Source organism: Myodes glareolus, chromosome 12 (assembly GCF_982192425.1).
Source record: "Myodes glareolus chromosome 12, mMyoGla1.1, whole genome shotgun sequence".
In the NCBI taxonomy this organism is placed as follows: Eukaryota; Metazoa; Chordata; class Mammalia; order Rodentia; family Cricetidae; genus Myodes; species Myodes glareolus.
This window is the reverse complement of record NC_142037.1, coordinates 82,430,963-82,455,142: the sequence shown is the minus strand read 5'-3', so window position 1 is coordinate 82,455,142 and position 24,180 is coordinate 82,430,963. Positions and strand designations below refer to the sequence as shown.

At 47.5% G+C, this 24,180-nt stretch overlaps 1 protein-coding gene across 1 annotated transcript in view; it reads left to right on the top strand.

The window, feature by feature from the left end:
* The window catches only part of Slc15a1 (solute carrier family 15 member 1), a 42,043-nt gene that overhangs the window by 6,473 nt on the left and 11,390 nt on the right, over positions 1-24,180 (top strand). Inside the window, exons 2-17 of the mRNA XM_087912314.1 lie at positions 7,545-7,561; positions 7,937-8,018; positions 8,111-8,252; positions 8,841-8,960; positions 10,593-10,692; positions 10,911-11,001; positions 12,652-12,735; positions 15,131-15,213; positions 16,080-16,166; positions 16,656-16,745; positions 18,335-18,379; positions 18,505-18,537; positions 18,622-18,707; positions 20,486-20,567; positions 22,007-22,126; positions 23,558-23,704. Coding sequence (XP_087768440.1) covers positions 7,545-7,561; positions 7,937-8,018; positions 8,111-8,252; positions 8,841-8,960; positions 10,593-10,692; positions 10,911-11,001; positions 12,652-12,735; positions 15,131-15,213; positions 16,080-16,166; positions 16,656-16,745; positions 18,335-18,379; positions 18,505-18,537; positions 18,622-18,707; positions 20,486-20,567; positions 22,007-22,126; positions 23,558-23,704 — 1,409 coding nt within the window. The remainder of the gene's footprint in view (positions 1-7,544; positions 7,562-7,936; positions 8,019-8,110; positions 8,253-8,840; positions 8,961-10,592; positions 10,693-10,910; positions 11,002-12,651; positions 12,736-15,130; positions 15,214-16,079; positions 16,167-16,655; positions 16,746-18,334; positions 18,380-18,504; positions 18,538-18,621; positions 18,708-20,485; positions 20,568-22,006; positions 22,127-23,557; positions 23,705-24,180) is intronic.

The following is a 24,180-nucleotide window of genomic DNA, read 5'->3' as shown; positions in this document are numbered from 1 at the left end:
GTGTATCCATCCAGCCCACACACATCCCTGCTGCTGGTCGTCAGGTTTCTGCCCCTGGTGGGACTCTCCAGCTTGAGCTGGAGGGAATGTGTTGCCTAGGAGGCAGCAGCCTCCCCTCTCAGGCTTCCTCTGTCTCCCTCCAGAGGTCCCTTCTTTAATCAAGGAACACAGCCATCTCTTCTGTGTCATCCCCAGGCATTTCAAGTAAGCCTTAGGCTAAGCCCTGACCCAAGGCCCTTCTGCAGTAAAACGTCCAAGTGTAGATAAAGGAACTAGCTTGGAGAGCAAGGGTTATGTCAGTTTCTATTGCCATAACAAAACACCATGACCAAGGCAACTTATAAAAGACAGCATTTAATTGGGACTCAGTTCCAGAGGGTTAGAGTCCATGACCATCTTGGAGGGAAAACTGGCAGCAGGCAGGTAGGCATGGAGGGAGAGAGAGGGAGAGAGAGAGAGAGAGAGAGAGAGAGAGAGAGAGAGAGAGAGAGAGGAGAAACTAACTGGGATGGCTTGGACTTTTAAAACCTCAAAGCCCATCCCTACTGGACACACATCCTCTAACAAGGCCATGCCTCCTAATCCTTCCCAAACAGTTCCACTAACAGGGACCAAGCATTCAAACATATGAACCTATGGGGGCCATTCTCATTCAGACCACCATGCCTAGGGAGGCCATGTTAGCCGAGCACCTTGACCCTGTCTATATCTGGGCAGGATTTAGGACTACTTCCCAGGTCTTTTGCTTTGCTACATACCAACTCTATCCAGCTGATTTTTCCCACTGTCATGAAGCAATTTGGAACTGAGTGATCTCTGATCTTGTCCAAAGATAACTCAATCCTGCAGCCCACCAAGACCCTGTCTGCTGACTCACAACAGAAGGTGTGGTCAGAGAATCATGTCTGGTTATAAGACAAGACTGTGTGCATGCAGGTGCACACGTGTGTAGAGGCCAGAAACTGATGTCAAGTACCCTTTTTGCCTGTAGTTTTTAAGTTTGTTTGTTTGTTTGTTTGTTTGAGAAAAGGTATTACTATGCAGTCTTGCCTATCCTGGTGCTCACTATGTAGACCAGGCTGGGCTCCAACTCACAGAGATCCACCTGCCCCTGCTTCCCAAGTGCTAGGATTAAAGGTGTGCGCCTCCATGTCTAACAATGTCAAGTGTCTTCCCTAATCTCTCTCCACCTTCTTTTCTTGGACAGTGTCTCTGTCTTTCCGGCTTATCAGCTGGCTGACCAGTGAGCTTCAGAGGTCTTCCTATCTCTGCCTCTGCAATGCTGAGATTTAGGTTTGGCATGCCTGGCTTTTCCTGTGAATACTGAGAATCTGAACTTGGGCCCTCAAGTTTGCACAGCAGGTGCTACCGACCAAACCATCTCCCTGGTCCTTTAGAAACCATTTTAAAGGGCTGCGGATGTCACAGCATAAAGTAACAAGTGGTAGATAGCAAACAGCCTCTGACCATTAAGGGCTGTGATTTGCATCTCCAAAGTTCATACTGTAGAGAAGTCCAGGCCCCCAGTGTCCTGGATGTGACGTCTCTAGAGACCAGGGTGGTTGCAAACATGACTAATAACGATGAGGCCGTAGTAGAGTGGGGTGGGCTGCGAGTTCAGAACACCTAATATCTTTATTATAGCAGAAAATGTGGGTATAGGTACGCACATGAGAAGGATGCTGTGTGGGCGTGAAGACAACCAGGCGATGCTTCCGTCAATCGAGGAATACCAGAAGTGCTAGAGACCCCCAGATGGGTCCAGAACATTCTCCCACTCAGGCACAGAGGGCAAAAACTCTGGTAACACTTCTGATCTCAGACCTTCAGCTTCCAGGACTGTGAAACCCTGGATCTAGGCTGTTTTTTTGAGTCACCAGCATCATGTGGTTCCTTGGATTATAAACCCACAAAATGCATATGCTGGCCAGGAGTTGTGCCCCAAGACCAAGCAGTGGATGCTAAGTTGAGAAGACAAGGGCCCAGCTGTGGCGCACGCATGAGACGGAGCTTGGTCTGACTGACACACGGGAATGATATACAAGGGCGCATTATCACTGAAGCAGGTCATACAGAAAGAGGGCCCTGGCATCTGGCCCGCAACACAGACTTGTCAGGAGCTGTCATTGGCACTGTGCGGTGTGTGGTACCCACTGTTGAGGAGCTGAAGCTAGGCAGCCGCTAAGTGGGTTTATTCTCCGTGTCTGTCTCCTGAGGAGTTGCACCGATAACCATCACACCTGTTCAGACTCAGCAGGTTCATGGGGGTGTGGACTCAGATCAACAACCATGGCCAGTCTGGTCTTTGGTAAGGTTCCTAACATTGAGCTGATCCTTTTAGCATCTAGGCAGTTTTCTTTATTCTTGGGGTGTTTGGTTTTGGTTAAGACAGAGTCTCTCTACATAACACTGGCTGTCCTGGGACTCACTATATAGACCAGGCTGGCCTTGAACTCACTGATATCTGCCTGCCTCTGCCTCCCCAGAGCTGGGACCACCATGCCTGGCTTCCCTTGCCTTGAATGGTACAGAAAGGACAATTCCTGATCTTATCATCACGCTGACTCTTCTTTGTGTGGTGTTTCTATTCACCCACTGAACAACTCAAGATGAGGTCCATATTTCAAGGTCTGTAATCACCAGTAAAGCCCCCTTTTCCAGGGAAGGAAAAACACCCAGAGGGTAGGACACGGACATTTTTAGAAGTGGTAGGAAATAGTTTTCTCTCGCTCTGAAAGTGCAGGTTCTTTTCTCAGAACCTGCTTTGTTCTCTTCCAAGATCCCAAACCCAACTCCTGGGGGTGCACTGTATGACCTGAGTGTTTCTGAGGGACCTCGGTCATATGACGTTCTGACTGTGGGTGGCGTACGCCCACGAGATTGCAATATACTGTCCCCTCCAGGTTTGTGTAAATACACTCCCTGGTGTTTGAACAAGGATGGAAACATCATCACGATCTTTACCATCGATGATGAGTTACGTTTCTCAGAACGTATCCCCATTAGCCCGCCCGCCCTCACCGTATTGACGTCTAGGTAACAAAGCACTACTTAGAGACCCTAACCCTACGTGGTTTAAAATATGCTCTGTGCGTGTCCTAGTCCCGGGAGATGTCTCTGCTAATGGAGAAATGCTCTGAAGTGGTGGCTCTCATTAGAATCTTACTCTTCCCCCTGCTTTCTCTGTCCTTCCACTGCACTCCAGAGTTTGTAAGAGAGACATGTGTAACTACATCCTGAGTGTCAATAATTTTGTCTAAAATTTCTAGACAGTAGAAAGTCAGAATCTATCAGACATAGTAACAGCAAAAGCCAATGTTTAGTCAGTGGTTAGACACACTGGCTCCACGGAGCTCTCTAGATAAGAGAATCTGGAGTCTAGATGTGGCCCTGATCCTGCTTATATCTCCAAGGGTTCTAGGAACTGTTCTGGAAACGTCACTCCAGCCTGCTGACTGAGTGTAGTAACCAGGACGACAACACACCGATGGCCTAAAGTAAACAACCCTTGCGGAAACTGAAATCTGAGTTCAGATCACGTCGGAACTTGTGCCCCCTGGTTCGGCACTTGGCCTTTCTATGATAGCGGTCCTGTTGACACGGGTACATGCAGATAAGAAACGCTGACTTTGCTGTGAGGCCAGCAGAGAGCTCTGCATTCTATAAATAGAACTGAGCGACCTCTGCCCCGGAGTGATGAAGGCAGTTCTTGGGAAGGCATACCTTTCCAAATACAAAACGCTTCTCGTTGGGTGGCTGGGTCCTGCATCCCAGGCTTTTGTTTGAGTGAAGCTGGACACTCCTTTTCCACGATAAAGTTCTAGATGTGATGAAAGGCCAGCTAAAGTCTCAGCCCGCTGAATATTTCCCATAACCACATAAGCATTTAATGTAAATCAGTGCTAGGTAATATTTAACCGAAATACACAGCTCCTACTGTGGAGATACGGGGTCCTCCCCTGTGAACCAGAGCGCCTAGGGACAAGAGAAGGGAGCCACTGTGGTGAAACTCGCCCTGGCTCTGTGGACTCTGGGCTGACAGCTCTCCCTCATGAGGACAGCCTGGACTCTAAAGTCAGCCCTGCTTTGTCCTTAGAAGGCCGTGGGGGGGGCCACATGCTCTGAAGTTTAAGTAGATAGAACATTGAGGGCACTGCTCTTTCTTCCTGTGATAAATCAGGGCACTGAAGAACACCTGTAGCCTGGCTTGCCTCCTCTGTCCTGCTCCCTGGTGACTTAAGACTCTTCCTTGTGTGCGGATGAACGCTGACAGTGGAGAGTGTCTGTAGCTAGTGTACTGTATTACCATGGTTCTATCAGGAATAAGGTGATGTAGGAGGTTATGTACCCCAAAGACTCGGCAAGGATGGAGAATGGGAAACCACAGAGCAGGTCGCCTTGGGAGAACCCTCAGACATCACATGTAAGGGGGGGAAGAAGACACCAAAACTTGCAGCAGTAATGGAGCAGTGGAGAGGGCTGACCTCAGAGAAGCAATGACCGTCACCTGAGGCTGCAGCTACACTGGACTGAGCCCAAAGGGACGGCTTCAGGAAAACGCCCTTCCCTCCCATCTACCCAGGGATCCTCATAGCCAAACACAGCAGAAGTTGTCGGGTCCTAGGGACAAACAGAAGGAGATGCTTAGTGGGGGTGGGGCCGGGGTGGGAGCGTGGAGGGTGGGGCTGGGGGTGGGAGCGTGGAGGGTGGGGCCGGGGGTGGGAGCTGGTTACTTTTCTCACTGCTACGATGAAGTAGATGAAAAGAGAAAACTTAAGAAAAGGATGGTTTACCCAGGCTGTGTGTACAGCCCATCTCAGCAGGGAGGTCATGGCAGCCAAGGGATAGTCACAAGGCCTCCACAAACAGGAAACGGAGAGGAATGGCCTCTGGTGCTCAACTTGGCTTCTCCTTGTTCAGTGCAGCCTGAGGGTGCCGTTCACACTCACGATCGATCTTCCTTCCTCAGGTAAACCTTTCTGGAAATACCCTCGTAGCTTGCCTAGGGATTTATGCCCACAGGGACTGTAAATCCAACCGAGACAGAACAAAGTTAAGAGTAACCACCACTTAGCTCATGTATCAGGGTCAGGATCTGAACCGTGCAGGAAGATGGACACAGCCCACACTCTGGAGACTTGTTCCGTGAGCACAGGGGAGCGCCATTCAAGGCGGAAGATTCTAGGCCATAGTGTCTCCAGTTTACAAGTGCATGAAGCCGGGTAGAGAAACCTTCATAGTAACTCTTCTTCACAGTGTCTGTGTGAGCTCATGTGTTCATACATGTTTGTATGGAATCGAGCCCGTGTCTTCAACCCTGACCTCAGTGCCCTTCCCCTCTGGGCCATCCATCTTGCTGGTCCCTTGTGAGCTCTTGCAAAGCAGGGGACGTTGTTTATCTTTGTTTCACTATCCAGTTACCCAGGCTTGCCCAGGACCCCAGATTCCAGCTGGCAGAACTGAGATTTAATCTCAGGTCTGACCCTCTGGCTCTCATTTTATGCATGACACCTTCAAAGCAACCCTTTCCATCACAGAACTCTTAACTGAGAGAAAAAAAAAACCAGTTTGGTTACGGCGTGAAATCTCTGACTCCAGCTTCTAGACAAGAAGAGCTGGGAACTGGAGTCCTAGGAGATCAGAACGGTGTTATTTCCTTCCTCGGAGCAAGGACTAAAATAGCAGCACCCTCTGAAGTGGGCAGAAACACAAGACTGTCTGGTCTGATGTCTGAGGTCACGGCTGAGCTGGGCAAGTGGCGAGGGCCCCCAGCTCAGCTGACAGGAACAGGAAGGGCTGTACCTGCCAGGGAGGTGAATGGGGGCTGGTTGGGGGGACTACATGGTCTAGGTCCAGAAAAGAGCTCCTCTTGCAGAACTGGGGTTTTGCTTGCTGTGGGACAGATGTGGGAGTCACACAGACTGACCGTACATGGTGGCAGTTCTGAGGGAAGAGTGTGAATGGGGAACAGAGACCGAGACGCGGAGCAATGGCCAGTCAGTACCTGCCCAGCTTCTCCTTTGCTTCCTGCTCTGGGTAGTTAGCCGGTCTTCCTGGTTCTCAGGGCCAGAGGAGCGATGGTCTTTACAGACAGAGATCTGTCAGGCAACAATACCACAGCTGACATGCGCTTCTCAGAGTGTGAGGTCCCTAGACTGCAGCATCCAAGTCACCTTGGAGCTCATTTGACAGCTAGATCCTCCCTGTGTCTTATACAAGGCGCAGTGACCAGGGTGGGTTCCAGCAGGCCTGTCTCCCGAGTGTTCTCTCTGCGCAGGGCAGGGTGCAAGGGTCACAGCCAGGGCTTCAGGGTCACTTCTGATTCCCCCCGGGCAGCAGTTTTCAATGCGTGCAACCCTGCGACTGGGTGGAAAATGCAGTCGCATGTGTCTGGCAGACCTACGGAGTCAGCAGCTCTGAGCTGGCCCAACAGTCTGTTCCCACAAGCCCCCCAGAGAGTCTCGGAAACAGCTCAGCTTGTAACCCACGACTGATGAGCCATTGGCTCCTAACAGAGGCAGAAAGTCTCAGGAGCAAAGAACTCTAAGATGAGATCAATGGAGTCCAGGAAACGGGAAGAGGGTGGGTTCCCCTGAAAAGGGACACAGTATGATAAATATGGAGCAATATGTTGTTTTAGGAAGCAGAGAAGGTCTAGAGAAGACCAGAGACAAGGGTGTAAGACACCCCAAAATTCAGAAGAGGGAGACAGAGGAGCAGAGGTCTCTGCTTCTGAGGTCATGGGACTGAAGGGTGCTCCTCAGATTTAGGCAGTAAAATGCCACACTAAGTTTGGATTCTCATGGTTCTTGTTTTCACCGTCTTCTAATTTGTTCTGCTGACAACAGCTGTTGTCATAGTGCGTAGTGTAAAAGAGACAGGGATGTTCAGGTGTGTCACATGCTTCTTCCATTGAGAGACTCAATCCAGTAGGGAGGTAAGAACAGGAATGACCCATCATCCTTACACCACACTGTACGAAGGGAACGTCAACACCAAGGCTAAAGCTTGAGTGGAAAGGGACACACTAAAGGGGGTAGGGCACCCAGCAGCAGGTGGCCAACTCCCATGTTACAAACTTTGCGAGAACACTCAACATATTCAATGGACAAACAGTTGGGTTTCACGGGGTCTTTGCATGGAGAAGGGCCGGAAGGAAGGCAGGGTTAGGAACAGGAAGGAGTGGTTGAATCCTCTCTCTGAATTAGGCACCCCAAAGCACGCTACGCCTCAATGATCTAACCCTCAGAGGACTCTGAGGAGCTGTGAGGTAGTGAAGACCACGCCGGAACGCTCGGGTTTTATACAGAGGTGGCCTTTGAAGTGTTTGAGGAGGAAATGGTTTGGGCATGATTTTCTGAGCGCTGGCTCTTTCTCCCTCCTGAATGATCACAAGCATTGCCTGAGGACACCAGTCCTCACTGCAGATGTGATGAGAGAGTCCTGGCTTGGGATCCCAGAGGACGCCAAAGCTAATGGTTAGGAGAAGCCACGGGCGCCAAGTCGAACACAACTTTAACATTGGTGTTCTGTTTTTCTTTCAGGGATGTCCAAGTCACGGGTGAGTATGCCTTGTCCTTCTCCTGGGTCTCCATCCCGGACGTTGTGCAGTGTTCTGACCCTTGGTGGCTGCAAATGGGCTTTGTTCACTTGACACACGCTGTGCCTGGGGCGTCAGGAGCGGTCCTGGGTTCTGCCGATGTCCTCGCCCTAAGAAATGGTGTTCATTTCCTGCTCATGCTGGTTGATTTGTTTCACTGCAGTCTATGTGGGGATGACAAGCACAGACTATAGAAATCACAGAATTCAAGATTCTGGGTCTGAATGGCACTGAGAATTTATTAAGTGTGCGTGGATCTTTGCCCAGCCTCCGGTGCTGGTGCGTGAGTGTGGACTAGTGATGGACATGTCTGGATATTATTTTCCTTTCTGTCAGAGCTGCTTTGGCTACCCCTTGAGCATCTTCTTCATCGTGATCAATGAATTCTGTGAAAGATTCTCCTACTATGGGATGCGAGGTAAGTCTCGAGCTCACCTCGTCCTTCTGTAAGAGTGTGTGTTCCCTTCGCCAGCCCTAACTCGGTTCCTCTCTCTCGCCTGCCGTGAAAAGCACTCCTGGTCCTGTACTTCAGAAACTTCCTCCGCTGGGACGACGATCTGGCCACGGCCATCTACCATACGTTCACTGCCCTGTGCTACCTGACTCCGATTCTCGGAGCTCTGATCGCAGACTCATGGCTGGGGAAGTTCAAGTGAGTGACTGGGACTTTCTCATCACACAAGCGCAGACACTCATTGTGAGCTTTGTGGTTTGGCAGGATAGGCGTAGGGAAGGAAGAGTCAAGGAAAAGGAGCTTGTAGGACATCTGTGGCCTTGTTTCTGCTTGCTATCACGTTCCTAACACAGCACTGTGAACTCAAGAAGGTTGTGTGTTTATCTTGGTTTGGTTTGTTTTGTTTATGCCCAGCCCCAACCAAACTGTATCATTTTCAAATAGTGGCAGGGACACTGCCTGTCACTGGTGAGGCTCAGCGTGCAGAGATGGGACAACAAAAAACTGCCTGATACTCAGGCCCTGCCACGGCAGCAGGCTCGTGTGGCTTGGTGGATGGAAAGCCACTGTGAGCCCTCACCTAACCAGAGGACGTCTCGTGGGCACCACCAGGCTCTAACCAGAATCTCATCCTGGGCTCCTGTGCTATCCGTCCCGAGAGCTCACCTTTCTATCCAGTTTTGAAAAGCGGGCAGATCCATGGCTGGGCACTGGGAAGCTTTGCAGAATGGAAACAGACAGCTACCAGGCAATAAACTAGGATTCTCTCGCCCTTTCTAAACACAGGACAATTATTTCATTATCCATCGTCTACACGATCGGACAGGTAGTCATCGCGGTGAGCTCCATTAATGAACTCACCGACCACAACCAGGATGGGACTCCTGACAGCCTTCCTGTGCATGTGTGAGTCCATGGCTCCTGCTGCTCCACCCCATCCCCACCCCCATCCCCTCACTCCCCCATCTCCTCACCCCCTCACCTCTCACCCCCTCACTCCCCCATCCCCTCACCCCTCACCTCTTAGCTCCTCACTCCCCCACCCCCATCCCCTCACTCCCCCATCCCCTCACCCCCTCACCTCTCACCCCCTCACTCCCCCATCCCCTCACTCCCTCATCCCTTCACCCCCTCACCTTTCACCCCCTCACTCCCCCATCCCCTCACTCCCTCACCTCCCAACCCTGAGGGAGCAGAAACAGACAGACCAGGGAAGGCTCACTGACTAGCCAATGTAGCCAGGAGGAAGAACCCCAGACCAAAGAGAGACTTCATCTATCTCATTTTAAATATTTTAAGCAACATTAGCAAAACATTAAAAAAAAAACTTCAGCTTTATAGTGCCTAACTTCGGACAAAATGTAAAATCCTAAATGCTATGGGTTTTCCCTTTTCAGATAATTTTCTTTAGGTCAGCATACGAAGTAATGACGTCATTTCCATACATGTGTCTTTATATTTTGTCGTAATTCTTCCTGCTGCTCCATGGCTTCTTTTTTTAATTCAGGAAGTAAAATTGTTTGCAGCTAACCTGAAAAATAGCAAAACTAAAATTGAGATAGAGAGCCCTTGGTCCCACAACCTAGTCATAACCATTTCTCGTTTGTTCTGCTGCTATCCAGCCTTTCCCTCTGGTAGCAAATGGAGAAGATTGTAGTGCCTGGTCACATGGTCTGCTTTGCAATTAAATCATGTTTCCAATGTCATTCGATGACCATCATGAGTCCATTTTGATTGACACAAGACTTACGTTGGTTCAGTTGGAATTTGTGTGCTTGCATGTGTGCTGAGAACCACACCGTGCATACTAAGCATTAACTCTACCCCTGAGCTACGCCCTCAGTCCTTTAACAAATATTTTCATGTAATCTTTCTTTTATTAGAAATGAGGTTTCCCAAAAGTCCACATATAAATCTTTGTTCAGATTTTGAAATATTTTCAATTTCATGGGTGATAAATGATTATACAAAGATGTGACTTAAAAGCCCGTGGTGTTGTTTTCATTCAACGCTCAGTCTGTGTTCCTGTGAATTCTCTGGGGTCCTGTGCATCAGCTGGGTTCCTGTGCATTAGCTGGGGTCCTGTGCATTCTCTGGGTTCCTGTGCATCAGCTGGGTTCCTGTGCATTCTCTGGGGTCCTGTGCATCAGCTGGGTTCCTATGCATTAGCTGGGGTCCTGTGCATCATCTGGGTTCCTGTGCATTCTCTGGGTTCCTGTGCATCAGCTGGGTTCCTGTGCATTCTCTGGGTTCCTGTGCATTCTCTGGGGTCCTGTGCATTCTCTGGGGTCCTGTGCATTACCTGGGTTCCTGTGCATTACCTGGGTTCCTGTGCATCAGCTGGGTTCCTGTGCATTAGTTGGGGTCCTGTGCATTGCCTGGGTTGCTGTGCACTACCTAGGTTCTTGTGCACTACCTGGGTTCCTGTGCATTAAGGCTGAACCTTCAGGTGACAGCCACTGCATCTGGTCCTTGTAGGGAGAGTGTGGGGAGGCTCCTCCCCCTGAGGACCTGCCCTCAAACCCCTTCTTTCTCCAGAGCGTTGTCCATGATTGGGCTGATCCTGATAGCCTTTGGCACAGGAGGAATCAAGCCCTGCGTGTCTGCATTTGGTGGCGATCAGTTTGAAGAAGGTCAGGTAAGAACGTGAATTCTGCATGAGCCCCATCAATGACTGATAGCCCTCTAGAGAGCAAATCTCTGGAACAAGTCAGATCTCTGTTCCATTCTTCTCCAGGATACTTGAAAGCAGAATACTAACCAGATAAGTTGGAAGTGAGTTCAGCTCTGAGCTCCATCATCTCTCGTGATTCCCAGCCAAATTGTCATAATCTAACTTTGTCTGTTCCGTGACAGGAAAAGCAGAGAAAACGGTTCTTTTCCATCTTTTATTTGGCCATCAATGCTGGAAGTCTGATCTCCACCATTGTCACACCCATACTGAGGGGTAAGAGCCATCTAGAAGGAACTGGTTTTCTCTCTTAATTATGAGAAAGTCAGGTAAAAAAGGCCAAGTCTTCAAGGTGTGGTGGTGCACAACTTTAATCATAACACTGGGGAGGCAGAAGCGGGTGAATCCCTGTGAGTCGGAGGCCAATCTGGTCTCTATAGGGAGTTCTGGCCCAGCCAGAGCTACTCAGTGAGACCCCGTCTCAAAACAAAGGTTGACTCCTTGTCTTGTTGGTTTTGCTTTATCCCCTTTTCCTCCAGTGGCCAAGCTGCCACACACACTGGGATATTTGTTAAAATCTAAACTGTAAACTTTCTTACATGTTTTACCCCCTTCTAATCTCTCTTGACTCCTTATTCTAGGACCCCTGGAGACCCCTAGTCATCCTTCCCACACCATCAATTTTCTAATATAAGATGTGTTACATGGGGAACGGTATCATCCACAGAATTTTTAGGAAGACATATAGTGGGCTATGGCTGACTTTTGGCCTTTTCTCTTCACCCCCCTGTGGTGTTTCAGTGAGTTGGGAACAACTTAGCGGACAAGGTTTGTCCTTCAGTTTCCAAAAGAAATCCTCAGACGTGAGAGAGGAGTGTTGGTGTACGCTTATAATCCCAGCACTTGGAAAATAGAGGCAGGAAGCTGTAAGTTCAAGGCTAACCTAGGCTTGCAGTGAGACCCTGCTCCACAGAACCAAGGGCATATAAGAAGGAACATCTACCCAACCATCACTTCCCAGTAGTTAACTCTTCTCCACAGAATTGTGGAACACCCAATTTAAGACAAGACCCAAGTCCCTGTGGGATCTAGTCCTTCCAGAAGGCGCTAACATCCCTCTGAAAGTATCTGTAGGAATCCCATGTTGTCTTTACAAAACCTTAATGCTTTTGCTTACAAATCTGAGGGTTTCTTCCCTCTGCCCTCGGTCAGAGTGACCAAGTATGGGTCATATCCAGGAACCTGGATATAGCCATCATTTAGGTCTGACTGCTTCCCCCTATGAAGGCAGAGTTGAGGAGTTGTGACCAAAGCCAAATGGACCTGAAAGCCTAAAAGTTAGTTACTGTCTGGCCCTTCCTAGATCAGATGGCCCTTAGCTACCATACTGACAGGACACTCGCAATATTGAAAGGTACTGCCCTTGTCTTAATTCTCCGAGTCCCACATACTCAAGTTAAAGTATCCAGGTGATGGTTATCTCCACTGGTTAGAAAATTCACTGGTGAGGGGCTAGTGAGGTAGCTGCGCAGGTAAAGGTGCTGACCCACATAGTAGGAGAGAATGGAATCCTGTCCTTTGACTTCTAGATGCACACCATCACACACACACACACACACACACACACACACACACACACAGAGAGAGAGAGAGAGAGAGAGAGAGAGAGAGAGAGAGGCAGAGATAGACAGAGACAAATAGAATAAATAAATGAATGAATATCAAAATTGAAAAAGAAAATCCATAGATCAAACTGTACAGATAGTTTGCTCAGCTGGCAATGACATCATTGAGGCAAACAACTAAATACAGAACATGAAGCAAAAACAATATGGTGAAATCAGGGAAGGTTTTTTTTTTTTAAGAAATGGGAACTATATATGCATTAGAAAAAAATGATGCATTTTAATCATTATCTCTCCTTAGTTCAGGAGTGTGGAATTCACAGTAAACAAGCTTGTTACCCACTGGCCTTTGGGGTTCCGGCGGCTCTCATGGCTGTTTCCCTAAGTAAGTAAAAATTGGTTGAAGGGACACAAGCCCCTGCCCAGGTCAGGCTCCATATTATCATGGCTAATTTTTTACGTCCACATGCCGAGTTGTAAGAGAAAGTATTGTGAAGACCTGCATTTGGGTGTTTGGCATGCTCTCCCCCTAGGAGAGGAGAAAGTGAGGTGGCCATATTGTAGGAGGGAAACGAGATCTGAAAGGGCTTAGATTGGGTTCACCGAAGCAGATGAGAGGAGGTAATAGAGTCTGCTAGCCTACCTAGCACAAGATTGAGAGCTTCCATTGTCACCAGTATGCAGCAGCTTGAGAAAAGAATCTAGTTCAATGAATACTCCTGCTAGGATCTAAGTTCCCATTGTACGCCATCCCAAGGATGTCTACGCCACCCCTTTCCTGCTGGAAGGAACATATATACTTAGTAGTTATATTTATTTGCGCATGTGTTTTTTATATCAGTGGCTGTATTTCTTTTTAGATTACTTTTAGCTAGTATGCAGAATGGAAGCTTCATTATGACAGTTCATACATGGTTGTCATTGTCTCTTTCTATCTTTTTCATGGTCACCTCCCCATTACCTATGCCAGTCCTTCCTCATCCTTCTGGCTGCTCCCCTTCCTCCCAGAAACAGTTCCCTCTACTTTTAAGAGAGAGAGAGATGGATGGATGGATGGATGGATGGATGGATAGATAGATAGATAGATAGATAGATAGATAGATGGGTGATCTACGGCCATACCATCCTGAACGCACCCGATCTCGTCTAATAGATGGATGGATAAATGAATGGATGGATGATAGATATATAGATAAACAGATAGATATATAGATAGACAGAAAGATAAATGGATGGATAGATAGATGATAGATGGATAAATAGATGATAGATAGAAGCTAGATAGATGATAGAAGACAGATGATAGATAGATGATCAATAGTAAATGATAGATAGACAATAGATAGATGATAGAAGATAGGTAGGTAGGTAGATAGATAGATAGATAGATAGATAGATAGATAGATAGATAAGTAGATGATAGATAGATTCTAGATTCCACATATGTGCGTTAGTTTTGAGTATTTTTTTCTTAAGAAATGAAAAGATGTAATCTGGAATGTTCTGAGTTGAGAGTTAGTGTGAGAAAGATCTGACCAATGGTCCTCTCGAGTCTCTATGGCTCCTTCGACTTTTCTCCAGGTTTTGTTTCCAGGTCTTACTAGTATCAAATAGAACTATTTTTTTTCACCTCTTTTTCTCATATTGAAACAGTTTTGCTTTGTTTTACCATTATGAACCCACTGTCCTTACCCCTTCCCAACATCTCTTCTCCCATCATCCTTCAAGGATGGCCACCCTCCTCTAAAGGGCTTACTATATTTCTCTCAGTTCTGAGTAGAAAAAGACACTTCAGGTGAATTCTCATCTAGTCCATGTAAGTCATTCTTAAGAAAAAGGTTCTGTGTCTTCTTATGAAAGAATTAAGACCACAGGCATCTGAAGCTCTTCTAGAAATTTCTGTGCTTGAGTTAGGCTTCAGTTTGTCAAAAAACCGAAAGGTTAAAATAGTGTCTGCTGGCATATGCCAGCATCAGCAAGTTGGTCATGAAGGGCATCTACAGAACAGTTTTGACCCTGAGGGCAGCGACTGTCAATGCCTCAGGCTTAGTGAGGAGGCTTAGTAATTGATACTCTGAGTTATCAAATTGTGACATTGGGTGACTGGAAACCTAATGTAGGATCTCCTACAGAAGTGCTGTCTTCGTGGGTCCTTTTCACAAAATGCCTATTGTTACCAGCCCCACGAAAGAATAATAGCCTCACTGAAAAGGGTCTCTCATATTCATCAAAGCAGGTGCAGAAGCAATCAATTATAGCCGTGCTTCTTCTGTACAATAGTTGGAGGTGGGGTGAGGATTCCACCATTGATGATTAAGTAAACCTTTCAAGAGATTATTCCCTTTCTCCTGAATATTAAGAGCAGGAAGAAAATTCCTCTTGCTATTACAGCCAAAAATATTAACGCTGTATTCATTGTCTTTGTAGAATAATGTAAGCCGATGGCATGCAAAAGCTCCTGTGCCCTTGCTCTCCCTTAAATAGCTAGGAGTTGTGTTCAGATAGCTGTGCTGAATGGCGGTGTGTGTGTGTGTGTGTGGGGGGGGTGATAGAAGGCGTGAGGCTGTGGTTTGTGTGCTGCAGCACAGGTGTCCTGCTCCCCAGAGGCCCTGGGGGTTGCTCTATTCAGGAGCAGTCCTTTACCCGTGAGGCAGGGGAATGGCACTATACGCAATCCCATGCTTCCAGACAACAGGATGGTGCAGATACATGAGCGTCTTTCAGACCACAGGGAGCCCTGGCTCAGGCCACAGTGACACCTCTTCCTCTGCCCTCTGCAGTTGTGTTTGTCCTCGGGAGTGGGATGTACAAGAAGTTCAAGCCCCAAGGCAACATCATGGGCAAAGTGGCCAAGTGCATTGGTGTAAGTGCTCTCTTCCTCCCCGCCCCCTGCTCTCCCCGAACCCCCCCCCCCGCTCTCCCCGCCCCCTGCTCTTCCTCCTCTCCCCGCCCCCACTCTCCCCCCCACCCCCTGCTCTCCCCCCTCTCCCCGCCCCCTGCTCTCCCAGCCCCCTGCTCTCCCTGCCCCCTCTCCCCGCTCCCCCTCTCCCACCTCCTGCTCCCCCCCCAGCTCTCCCCGCTCCCTGCTGCCCCCCTCCCCGGCCACATTAAATCATTCCAGAACTTTCCTCTGCCTTCCACCTCCTTCAAATCAAAGTTCAATTTAAAAAAACAAAGAAAAATTCGACAAAGTTTTGATTTTTCCCTTTAAGATGATTTTTTAGGGCACTTGGGAGTTTTTTTCTGTATACAACTTACCAAAAAGAGCCAGGTGGTGGTGGCACACATCTTTAGTCCCGACAGAGGCATAAAGGATCACAAAAGAGGCAGAGGCAGAGGCAGGTTCGAGGCCAACCTTGTCTACAGAGCAAGTTCCTGGACAGCTAGGGCTGCACAGAGAAACCCTGTCTGGAACTGAGTTTTATGTATTTTGATTTTGCTTGTTAATTGGCTGTAAGAAAACTTAAATACAAATGTGTTGGAACATTCCTATTAAACATGCTTTTCTGGACAGACTGGGGGTAAAACACTGACAATGGGACCCCAACACAGACGTCTGGATTAGAAAGAGAACCTGTTGAACATTTCAGCAAATGTGCCATGCTGGTATCTATTAGCTAAAAATGGGCTTTTCCTCCCATGTTTGTACATTAAGAGGGAAATCATTGAAATGTATTTTTCTGGTATAGTTGATTCTCTTTTTAATTTAATTTTTCTTCCTTTCTTCAGTTTGCCATCAAAAACAGATTTAGGCATCGAAGTAAGGAATTTCCCAAGAGGGAACACTGGCTAGACTGGGCTAAAGAGAAGTACGACGTAAGTCACCTTCCCATCTTCCCCAGTGGACCTGGCTGCCCAGGGAGCAGGCGTGAAAAGAAAGCTCGAAGCAGAGTGTTAGCTACGTGGGCAACACCTTCAGCGTGTCCGCCTAACACTTAGTAGCACATGGAGTACAACTCTGCAGGTGGTTTTGCAAAGCCTTCCAAACAGTGGTTATCATTGGCCATGGTAGATGTGAGCCTGTTAACTGTCTACTCTGGTCAGCTTCCATTACGTGAAACAGAGGAACGGGGGTGGTGGTAACCTTGGGATTGGCGTGGAGTAAGCTCTGGTGGCTGAACCCCTAAACAGCTGTTCTCCCTCGGACCCTCATGTGTGCAGAATGTTCTGGTTTCCTAAAGCCTGTGGCCATGTTCTTTAGAGCAAATAACCACCCCCAGCTTGTCCTAGATGCAAATATCCCAACTTTGCAACAGAGTAGCAACAGTTGCTGACTCCAGCCCGGGCTGATTTGTCTACCTGCAGGAGCGACTTATCTCACAAATTAAGATGGTCATGAAGGTGATGTTCCTGTATATTCCACTCCCTATGTTCTGGGCCTTGTTTGATCAGCAGGTATGTGTCTTGTTTCATCAGTAGGTAGTGAGTACGGCTAGGTCACCTGGTCACACTGCATGTTCAGTTCCTAAAAACACTCTCTTCCAGTTTTTTTTTTATTTTGCTGATTTAATTGTTGCATCAGATTGAGTTTATTGGTTAAAACATACCCTGAGAGGTTCCGTCCACATGTCTGTTATGAATCAATGAAGAAAATGAGGTTTGTTTACTTAGAGTAACCCTGGGGAGATTGCCTCAGAGCGTCTGGGACCCTTGCCAATCAGAACTGAGGGCAGAGTTTTGTTCTACTGACCCAGGACAGCAGAAAGGTATTGAAGAGATGTAACAGTGAGCTCAAAGCAGCAGACAGGCTTGTAAATGGCTGGGTCCAAGTCCTCCTACTCCAAGCAGGTGCCTAACCAGACCAGACTTGTGGCTTTGTTCTTTCTTTCTCATTGTTGAAACAGTCACACACTTATACAATGTATTTTGATCATATCCATACACAACTACCTCCTTCCAACTGCCCCACCCCACATCCTCTCGACTTCACGTTCTCCTTTATTGTTGTGATGATAACCCAGGTCCAGTTAGTGCTTCCCATATGTGCATAGATGTAATTTGAGGCCATGTGTAGGACACACACTGGGGTCTACACAATCTTGCCAGTTAACCCAGCATGCAACACTCACTAGTTGAACAAGGAGATACTATTTCTTCAAGAGACTGAACAGTTATGCAACACTGTACGGTCAGTACTAGCAGAAGCGAGGGCAATCCCTGAAGAACATTTGAGTGTGCATACACCTCCTTGTCTGTAGTGTGAAGCACAGAGCATCCTGGCAGGACAAAGGAACCTCCTTGAGTGTTGGGTGGGAGTTTAACGGGGATCGGACTTGCATGAGAAGTACAGGCATCCCTGACAGCTGGCGGGGGTGACTTGGGCTCAGAACTGACCCCCCACCCACCTCTGCTGTGAGGCCCACATTGGACATTACGCACAAGGCCCCAGTGACCGGGGCATACTAAGAGCTCAAACAACACAACTCTGCCGTTTTCCTTCTTGTCTTCCCCATGGAGTTGATGAGTTTCCATTGATCCATTGAGTGTTTAGTTGGCCGTAAAAATCATCACACCCTGTAAGAAACAGATGAACTGCAATTAGGCCACCCAGTTTTAAGGCCGCCTCTGTCTTTGTAGAGAAGCATTTAAACTCCCTCCATAGCTTTCAGAAGATGGTTCTTTACAATTGTGATATTCTAGATACTGACGCCAGCATACGTAGAACACCGTGTCCTGATGAGCTCGCCCTGAGAGGTGATACCGTGTATTCACACAGCCTTGTGCTTTTGCATCCTTTGAGTTTTCTGGTTAGCTTTGTCTTGGGTTCTTCATGAATCCCAGGGCAGAGTTAGGTCTGCTGGCATACAGCTGGTCTCTGTCTTTTTAGAACTGTGACAGGGCCACAATACTAGAGGCCAGCTGGATGTTTGTGACCACTTCAAATCCCATACCATTTTCGTCCTGATTTAGAAGGTTCAGTGGTGGATCATCACATTCTAAAAGCCGCATGCCCCCGTAACGCAATCAACATGTTCATTTTCCAGGGCTCCAGGTGGACGCTGCAAGCAACAACCATGAGTGGGAAGATTGTAAGTCTGTCTGTCCTCGTGGTCCTTCTGTTCTGGCCGCCATCTCTTCATATCAGTCCCCTGGCCCCCTTTCTCCCTCCCTTTTATGACATTTTTTCCAGTAATATTTTCCTCCTCTTTTTTAGGGAAGTATAGAAATTCAGCCAGACCAGATGCAGGTAGGAGAAAACCCCGGGGTCCCTTTCCAAGGCCCACGTGCTTATGGAGCCAGCGCTAACGGCCCCTCTCTGCTTCCTCCGCAGACTGTGAATGCCATCTTGATTGTCATCATGGTCCCCATCATGGATGCTGTGGTGTACCCTCTCATTGCGAAATGTTTCAATTTCACGTAGGTAGCTCCTTGATTGGGTTGACGGAGATGCTGTTTGGTTCAGGGTTTGGCAAAGACTCTGTTTCCAGAAGCTTCCACCTAGCTCAGCATTTCTCAACTATGCATTATGACCTCTTTGGGAAAAGTCTTTTCACAGGGGTCACCTAAGCCCATCAGAAAACACAACTATTTTTATTATGATTAATAACAGTAGCAATACTATGGTTATGAAGTAGCAACAGAAATCATTTTCTGGTTAGCTGTCACCACCACATGAGGAAATGTATTAAGGGATGGCAGTGTTAGCAGGTTGAAAACCACTGACCTAGAGGCATTTATTTACTTTATTTTTACAGTACTGGGGATTGAATGAAAGAGACTCACACATGCCAAACAAATGTTCTTCTATTGGCATAGAACCCCAAGCTTCTTTTTCCTTTCTATTTTGAGATAAGGATAGTTTAAAATTTATTCTGTGGTCCAGGTAGGCTCTGAACTTGCAAGCCACCCAGGGAGATGGGCTTATAGGCTGTTCTACAAGGCCTGATGGTGGTGAAGACTTTAAAGAAAGCAATTTAAGAGATGGTCAGGAGCATGGGGGATATCTTAATGGGTAAGAGACCCTGCTGTACAAGCATGAAGGTCTTTGTTCAGACCCATAGGACCTATGTCAAAAGCCAGGCATAGGCAGTGTGCACCCACAACTTCAGAGCTGGAGGCAGAGGCAGAAACAGGCAGATTCCTCGAGTGTAGTGACTAACCAGTTCAGCCAAACATGATAAGCTACAGAGTCACTGAAGATCCTGCCTCAGGAAATAAGGTGAGCAGGGTCAGAAGACACCTGACAGCCTATGGCCTCCTCATGTGCGTCCATGGGCTTGTACAAATCCATTCTCATTTGCATAATGCACACATAGAGTTTTAAAGGGAGATGTTTGTATGCAATGTTTCTGAAAATGCTCTTAAAAATAAATAAGGAGGCTATAAATGGAAGCCCGAGAAAAGCTGATGATCAAGGCTCTCATTTGTACATACGTGAAGTGTTAGTTATGACCACAGGATTTCTGGAAATTAAATGTGCTAATACAGATAAGGGTTCTATTTGGCCTCACTAGTTCTGGGCATGACTAACAACAGGAAAGAACTCATAGATGGCTCAGGCCTGAGGAATGCTTGCCTCTCACACACATGGTCCAGGGCACCCACATACCTGTGACCCCAGCTCCAGGGGATCTGACACCATCTTCTGGCCTTGAGAGTGTCCTCACATGTGTGTGTATACACTTAGAGCATGATTAATAAAGCCCAGAGACAGAAATTGGGGTTCAACTTGAAGGTCAGAAAGCGAAACAGCCAGCCACTGGCTCTTTCCTCTACTCAGTCCGAAATGGCGATCCTGCCTCCAGAAAAACCGCAGAATGAGACTGAGACTGAGAGCTGTCTCCTCCTGTTTTATAATCTCTCTAGTTGTGGGATTAAGGGTGTGCACCACTACCACCCAGTTTCTATGGCAAACTAGTGTGACTACTGGGATTAAAGGTGTGTGTCACCACTGCCTGGTCTGTAAGGCTGATCAGTGGGCTTTTTTTACTCTCTGAACTTCAGGCAAGCTTTATTTATTAAAATACAAATGAAATATCCCTACATACACTCACAAAACAATGACAGCTCCGGAGGTGGCTATCTTTGCAGGGAAGTGGCCGGGCTGGGAGAGGCTGAGGCTTTTCCCTTGGGGCCCACTCTTGGTTTGTCTGGGTGAGACAGGCTGATGTCCACTCTCCTCCTGTCCTCATCAGCTCCCTGAAGAAGATGACAGTTGGGATGTTCCTGGCTTCCATGGCCTTCGTGGCGGCTGCAATCGTGCAGGTGGAAATCGATGTGAGTCTCTCCTGGACCCCTTGTGAGCTTTCTTTGGGGCGGGGAAGATTCGAGGAGACAAGGGGGCTCTCCCCATAAACAGTAGGAACTGCTAGGGTCAAGGACAGTGGGAGGGTGCTGGCGGGGAGGAGGGTGCACAGATTGTCCACCAGCTAGCACTGTGGGTTCTGTCCTGGCAGGGCACAGGAGGTCCTGGGACTGATGGGCGGGCTTCATTAGCTGGAAAGACGGTGTGAGCAGCTTCTGTCTATTGTACAGTCTCCCTAATGGGAGATGAGTTCACAAAGTTGTTCTGAACTCCTTGATGAGAAGAGGCTTATCGTTCACAGGCAGGCACTTCAGAAATACATGCACTGTCCTCTTCAGGGAAAAACACATTTTGGAATTTAATATATCTACTAAGGGTTAATTACTAAACCGATCCTAAAAGCTGTTGGGTGCACTTTTTCTAAACCAGCCCAATGCTGCCTGCTGGAGATAAGACTTTCATTCTAGAGGCAAGGACAAAATGATCCATAAAACTGGAAGAGAGACTCTCTCTTCTCACACACACAGTTCATGGCACTGAACATTCATAAATGAAATTTCCCATCTTAACCATTTTTAAGCAATGTGGCTCAGTACGATTCTCATTACTGTGGATCCCGCACCACACATACTTTCAGAAATTTTCTATCTGCCCAAATGAAGCCTCTGTGCCATTCAGAGCTAACTTCGCGATTTGTCTCTCCAAGGCCTCCCCTCCCCCGTCCAGATACCATTCTATGGTCTGTCTCTAGGATTCTGCTCCGAGCATCACAGGATCATAATTGTTGTGCGATTTCTAAATGATCTTAATAATAAAAAACCCCGGGTCATATATAGGGGTAAATGCTGAAAGAACGGAGAAGCAGAACAACCAGTCACTGATTCTAACCTCTACCAAATCCTCAGACCAAACGGGGTATCCTGTCTCTAGGGATCCTCAGACTGAATGCCATGATTGCCTATGCCCTCCCACCTTATCTTCCTCTCTCCGCCCAACTGTATCCCTTCCTGTCTCCACCTCCCAAGTGCTGCGATTAAAGGTGTGTGCCACCACTGCCTGGCCTCTGTGTGGCTTAACTGCACACTCTGATCTTCAGGCAAGCTTTATTTGTTACAGCACAAACAAAATATCACCACATATAATCATGGGGCATTTTTCCTTTTGTGGTTGGCTTCTTTTATAACACCCTCAAGGTTTACCCTTTTTTAGAGGATATAAAAAGATCCCCTTTGTTTTTAAGGCTAAATAATGCTCCATGGCTATGCCAGATGTAACCAGTAGGCTTATCTGGCTGTTTGTCACATCTCCTTGGATGCAGCTATAGACTACAGAGGAGAGTGACTCCCAGACCCAGGGTGACAGTGGCCGTCCATAGGAGTCCTCACTGTTGATTTCCTTCTCTCTTTCCTAGAAAACTCTTCCCATCTTCCCTACAGAAAATCAAGTCCAAATTAAGGTCTTGAACATAGGAAACGGTAACATGAATGTGTATCTTCCTGGAGAGACTGTGGTACTTGACCAAATGTCTCAAGTAAGTGAGAGGCCATGGGCCTCCTTGTTTGTCTTCTCCCCTGGCTTGCAACACATTTCAGAGGATTCGTTCTTATGGGTCCTCATATAAACCCCAGAGCCAGTCTAAGATTGGCGCATGCTGATGCCCATGACATATCATTCTCTAGGCCGGCGGGCCTCTGACTTGAATGTGGTACCCTGGGGGAGGCAGACTTGATCTGTAGGTCAGAACTACTGTATCTCTGTAACTTCCCACATGCTGCTGCCCTTCCAGCAGCAGGGGGTTCTGCGGCTCCAAACTGGGCCGACAGCGTCCCTGAGGAGATTTGGAACAATCTCTACAGACCAAGAGTGTGACGCTGGCGTTTCACGTATGGAAGCCAGCGGACACTCAGTCTACATGGGGAGGCACACACAATGCTGTATACAGAAGTATATCTGTCCTGGTGTTCACAATGCTGGTGTTGAAACCCAACTCTAAAGGTCATTGCCCTTGAATACTGGTTCCCAGCCTTGAGTCTGGTCACTTGGAGAACCTTGAGGTCCTAACCTCAATGGTGTGGGTTCATCTACTCTCATTCCTGGTCCACCACACTTAGAGCAGCGAACTCAGACCTGACAAGCTGATGACCTTGTTGAAGGTGTTGGAAACTTGACTCCTGGCCATCAGGAAGCCCATATTGGTGTCACCAGGGCCATTGCTTTTCCTCTGGTGGTTTTTGTGTTTGTTTTGTTTTGTTTTAAATGTGTATGGTGTCCTGCCTACATATGTGCCTGGTGCCCTCAGAGGCCAGAGGAGGGTATCAAAGCCCTTGGTGAAATTATTCATGGTTTTGATCCACCATATGGATGCTGGGACTCAAATGTAGATCCACTGGAAGAACAGCTACTTGACTGTTGAGCCATCTCTCCATCCCCAGTTTCTGGTACTGTTCTTTACATAGTTCTTTTAATGCTGTGACAATGCTGAAGCAAGCATGGATAGCCCGTATACGGCAGTTCTGTGGAACTTGTCCATATTGAGTTTCACGGTCTAAATTGATGAGGACAACTGACCAGGTCTCTTCCTCAAGAGGGTACCAGATCTAATTACACCAGATCTCATTACAGGTGGTTGTGAGCCATCATGTGGTTGCTGGGAATTGAACTCAGGACCTTTGGAAGAACAGGCAGTGCTCTTAACCACTGAACCATCTCTCCAACATATCATAAGTGGTTTCACAGAATGAGTTTCCTTAGAGCAAAACAAAATAAAGTGTTTGGTGAACGATATAATCCCTGTGGCAATACAGAACTGTATAGAAGTGTCCGTGTGGGTGGGAGGCCAAGCGTGAAGTCCCTACAAGGTATTTTGGATGTATATGAACTTGGATTGCCATGTAACATGGCATTACAGTGTTCAAATGCACAGTGCTGACTCTACCTCCTCCCCCACCCTACCCCCATGCAGACAAACGGTTTCAAGACTTTTGATGTAAACAAGCTGACAAGTGTAAACATATCTTCTCCTGGATCTCCAGTTACTGGAGTTGACCCTACATTTGAGGCAGGTCAACGCCACACCCTTCTAGTATGGGCCCCCAGTGGTTACCTTGTGGTAAGTAGGCGATACATATAGCTTTCTCTTGGCTATTGCAATATTAGAGACACAGCTTTCAAGTTTAGATTTTATTATGTTTGAGTATTTTATCTGTATACACATTATGTGCACCCCATGGGTACCTGGTGTCTGAGGAGGTCAAACAGGGCATCAGATCCCCTGGAAGTGGAGTTGTGGATAATCGGAAACCACCACATAGGTTCTGGGAACCAAACCCAGGTCTCTGCAAGAGCAGCAAGTGCTCTTAACCACTGAGTCACTTCTCCAGGCTCAGGATACAGCTTTTTATTGGCATGACATTGCTTTATCTACATAGAGTACTATATTAGCCAATCTTCTTTCTTCAAGAACACAGGTCATTTGACTTCTAGTAAAGGGTTTGGTTGGTGGATAAGAAGGATTAATATTAATTATGATTTAAAAGGAAAACTAGGGGTCAGGTGTGGTGGTGCACACCTTTTTCACCAGCTCTC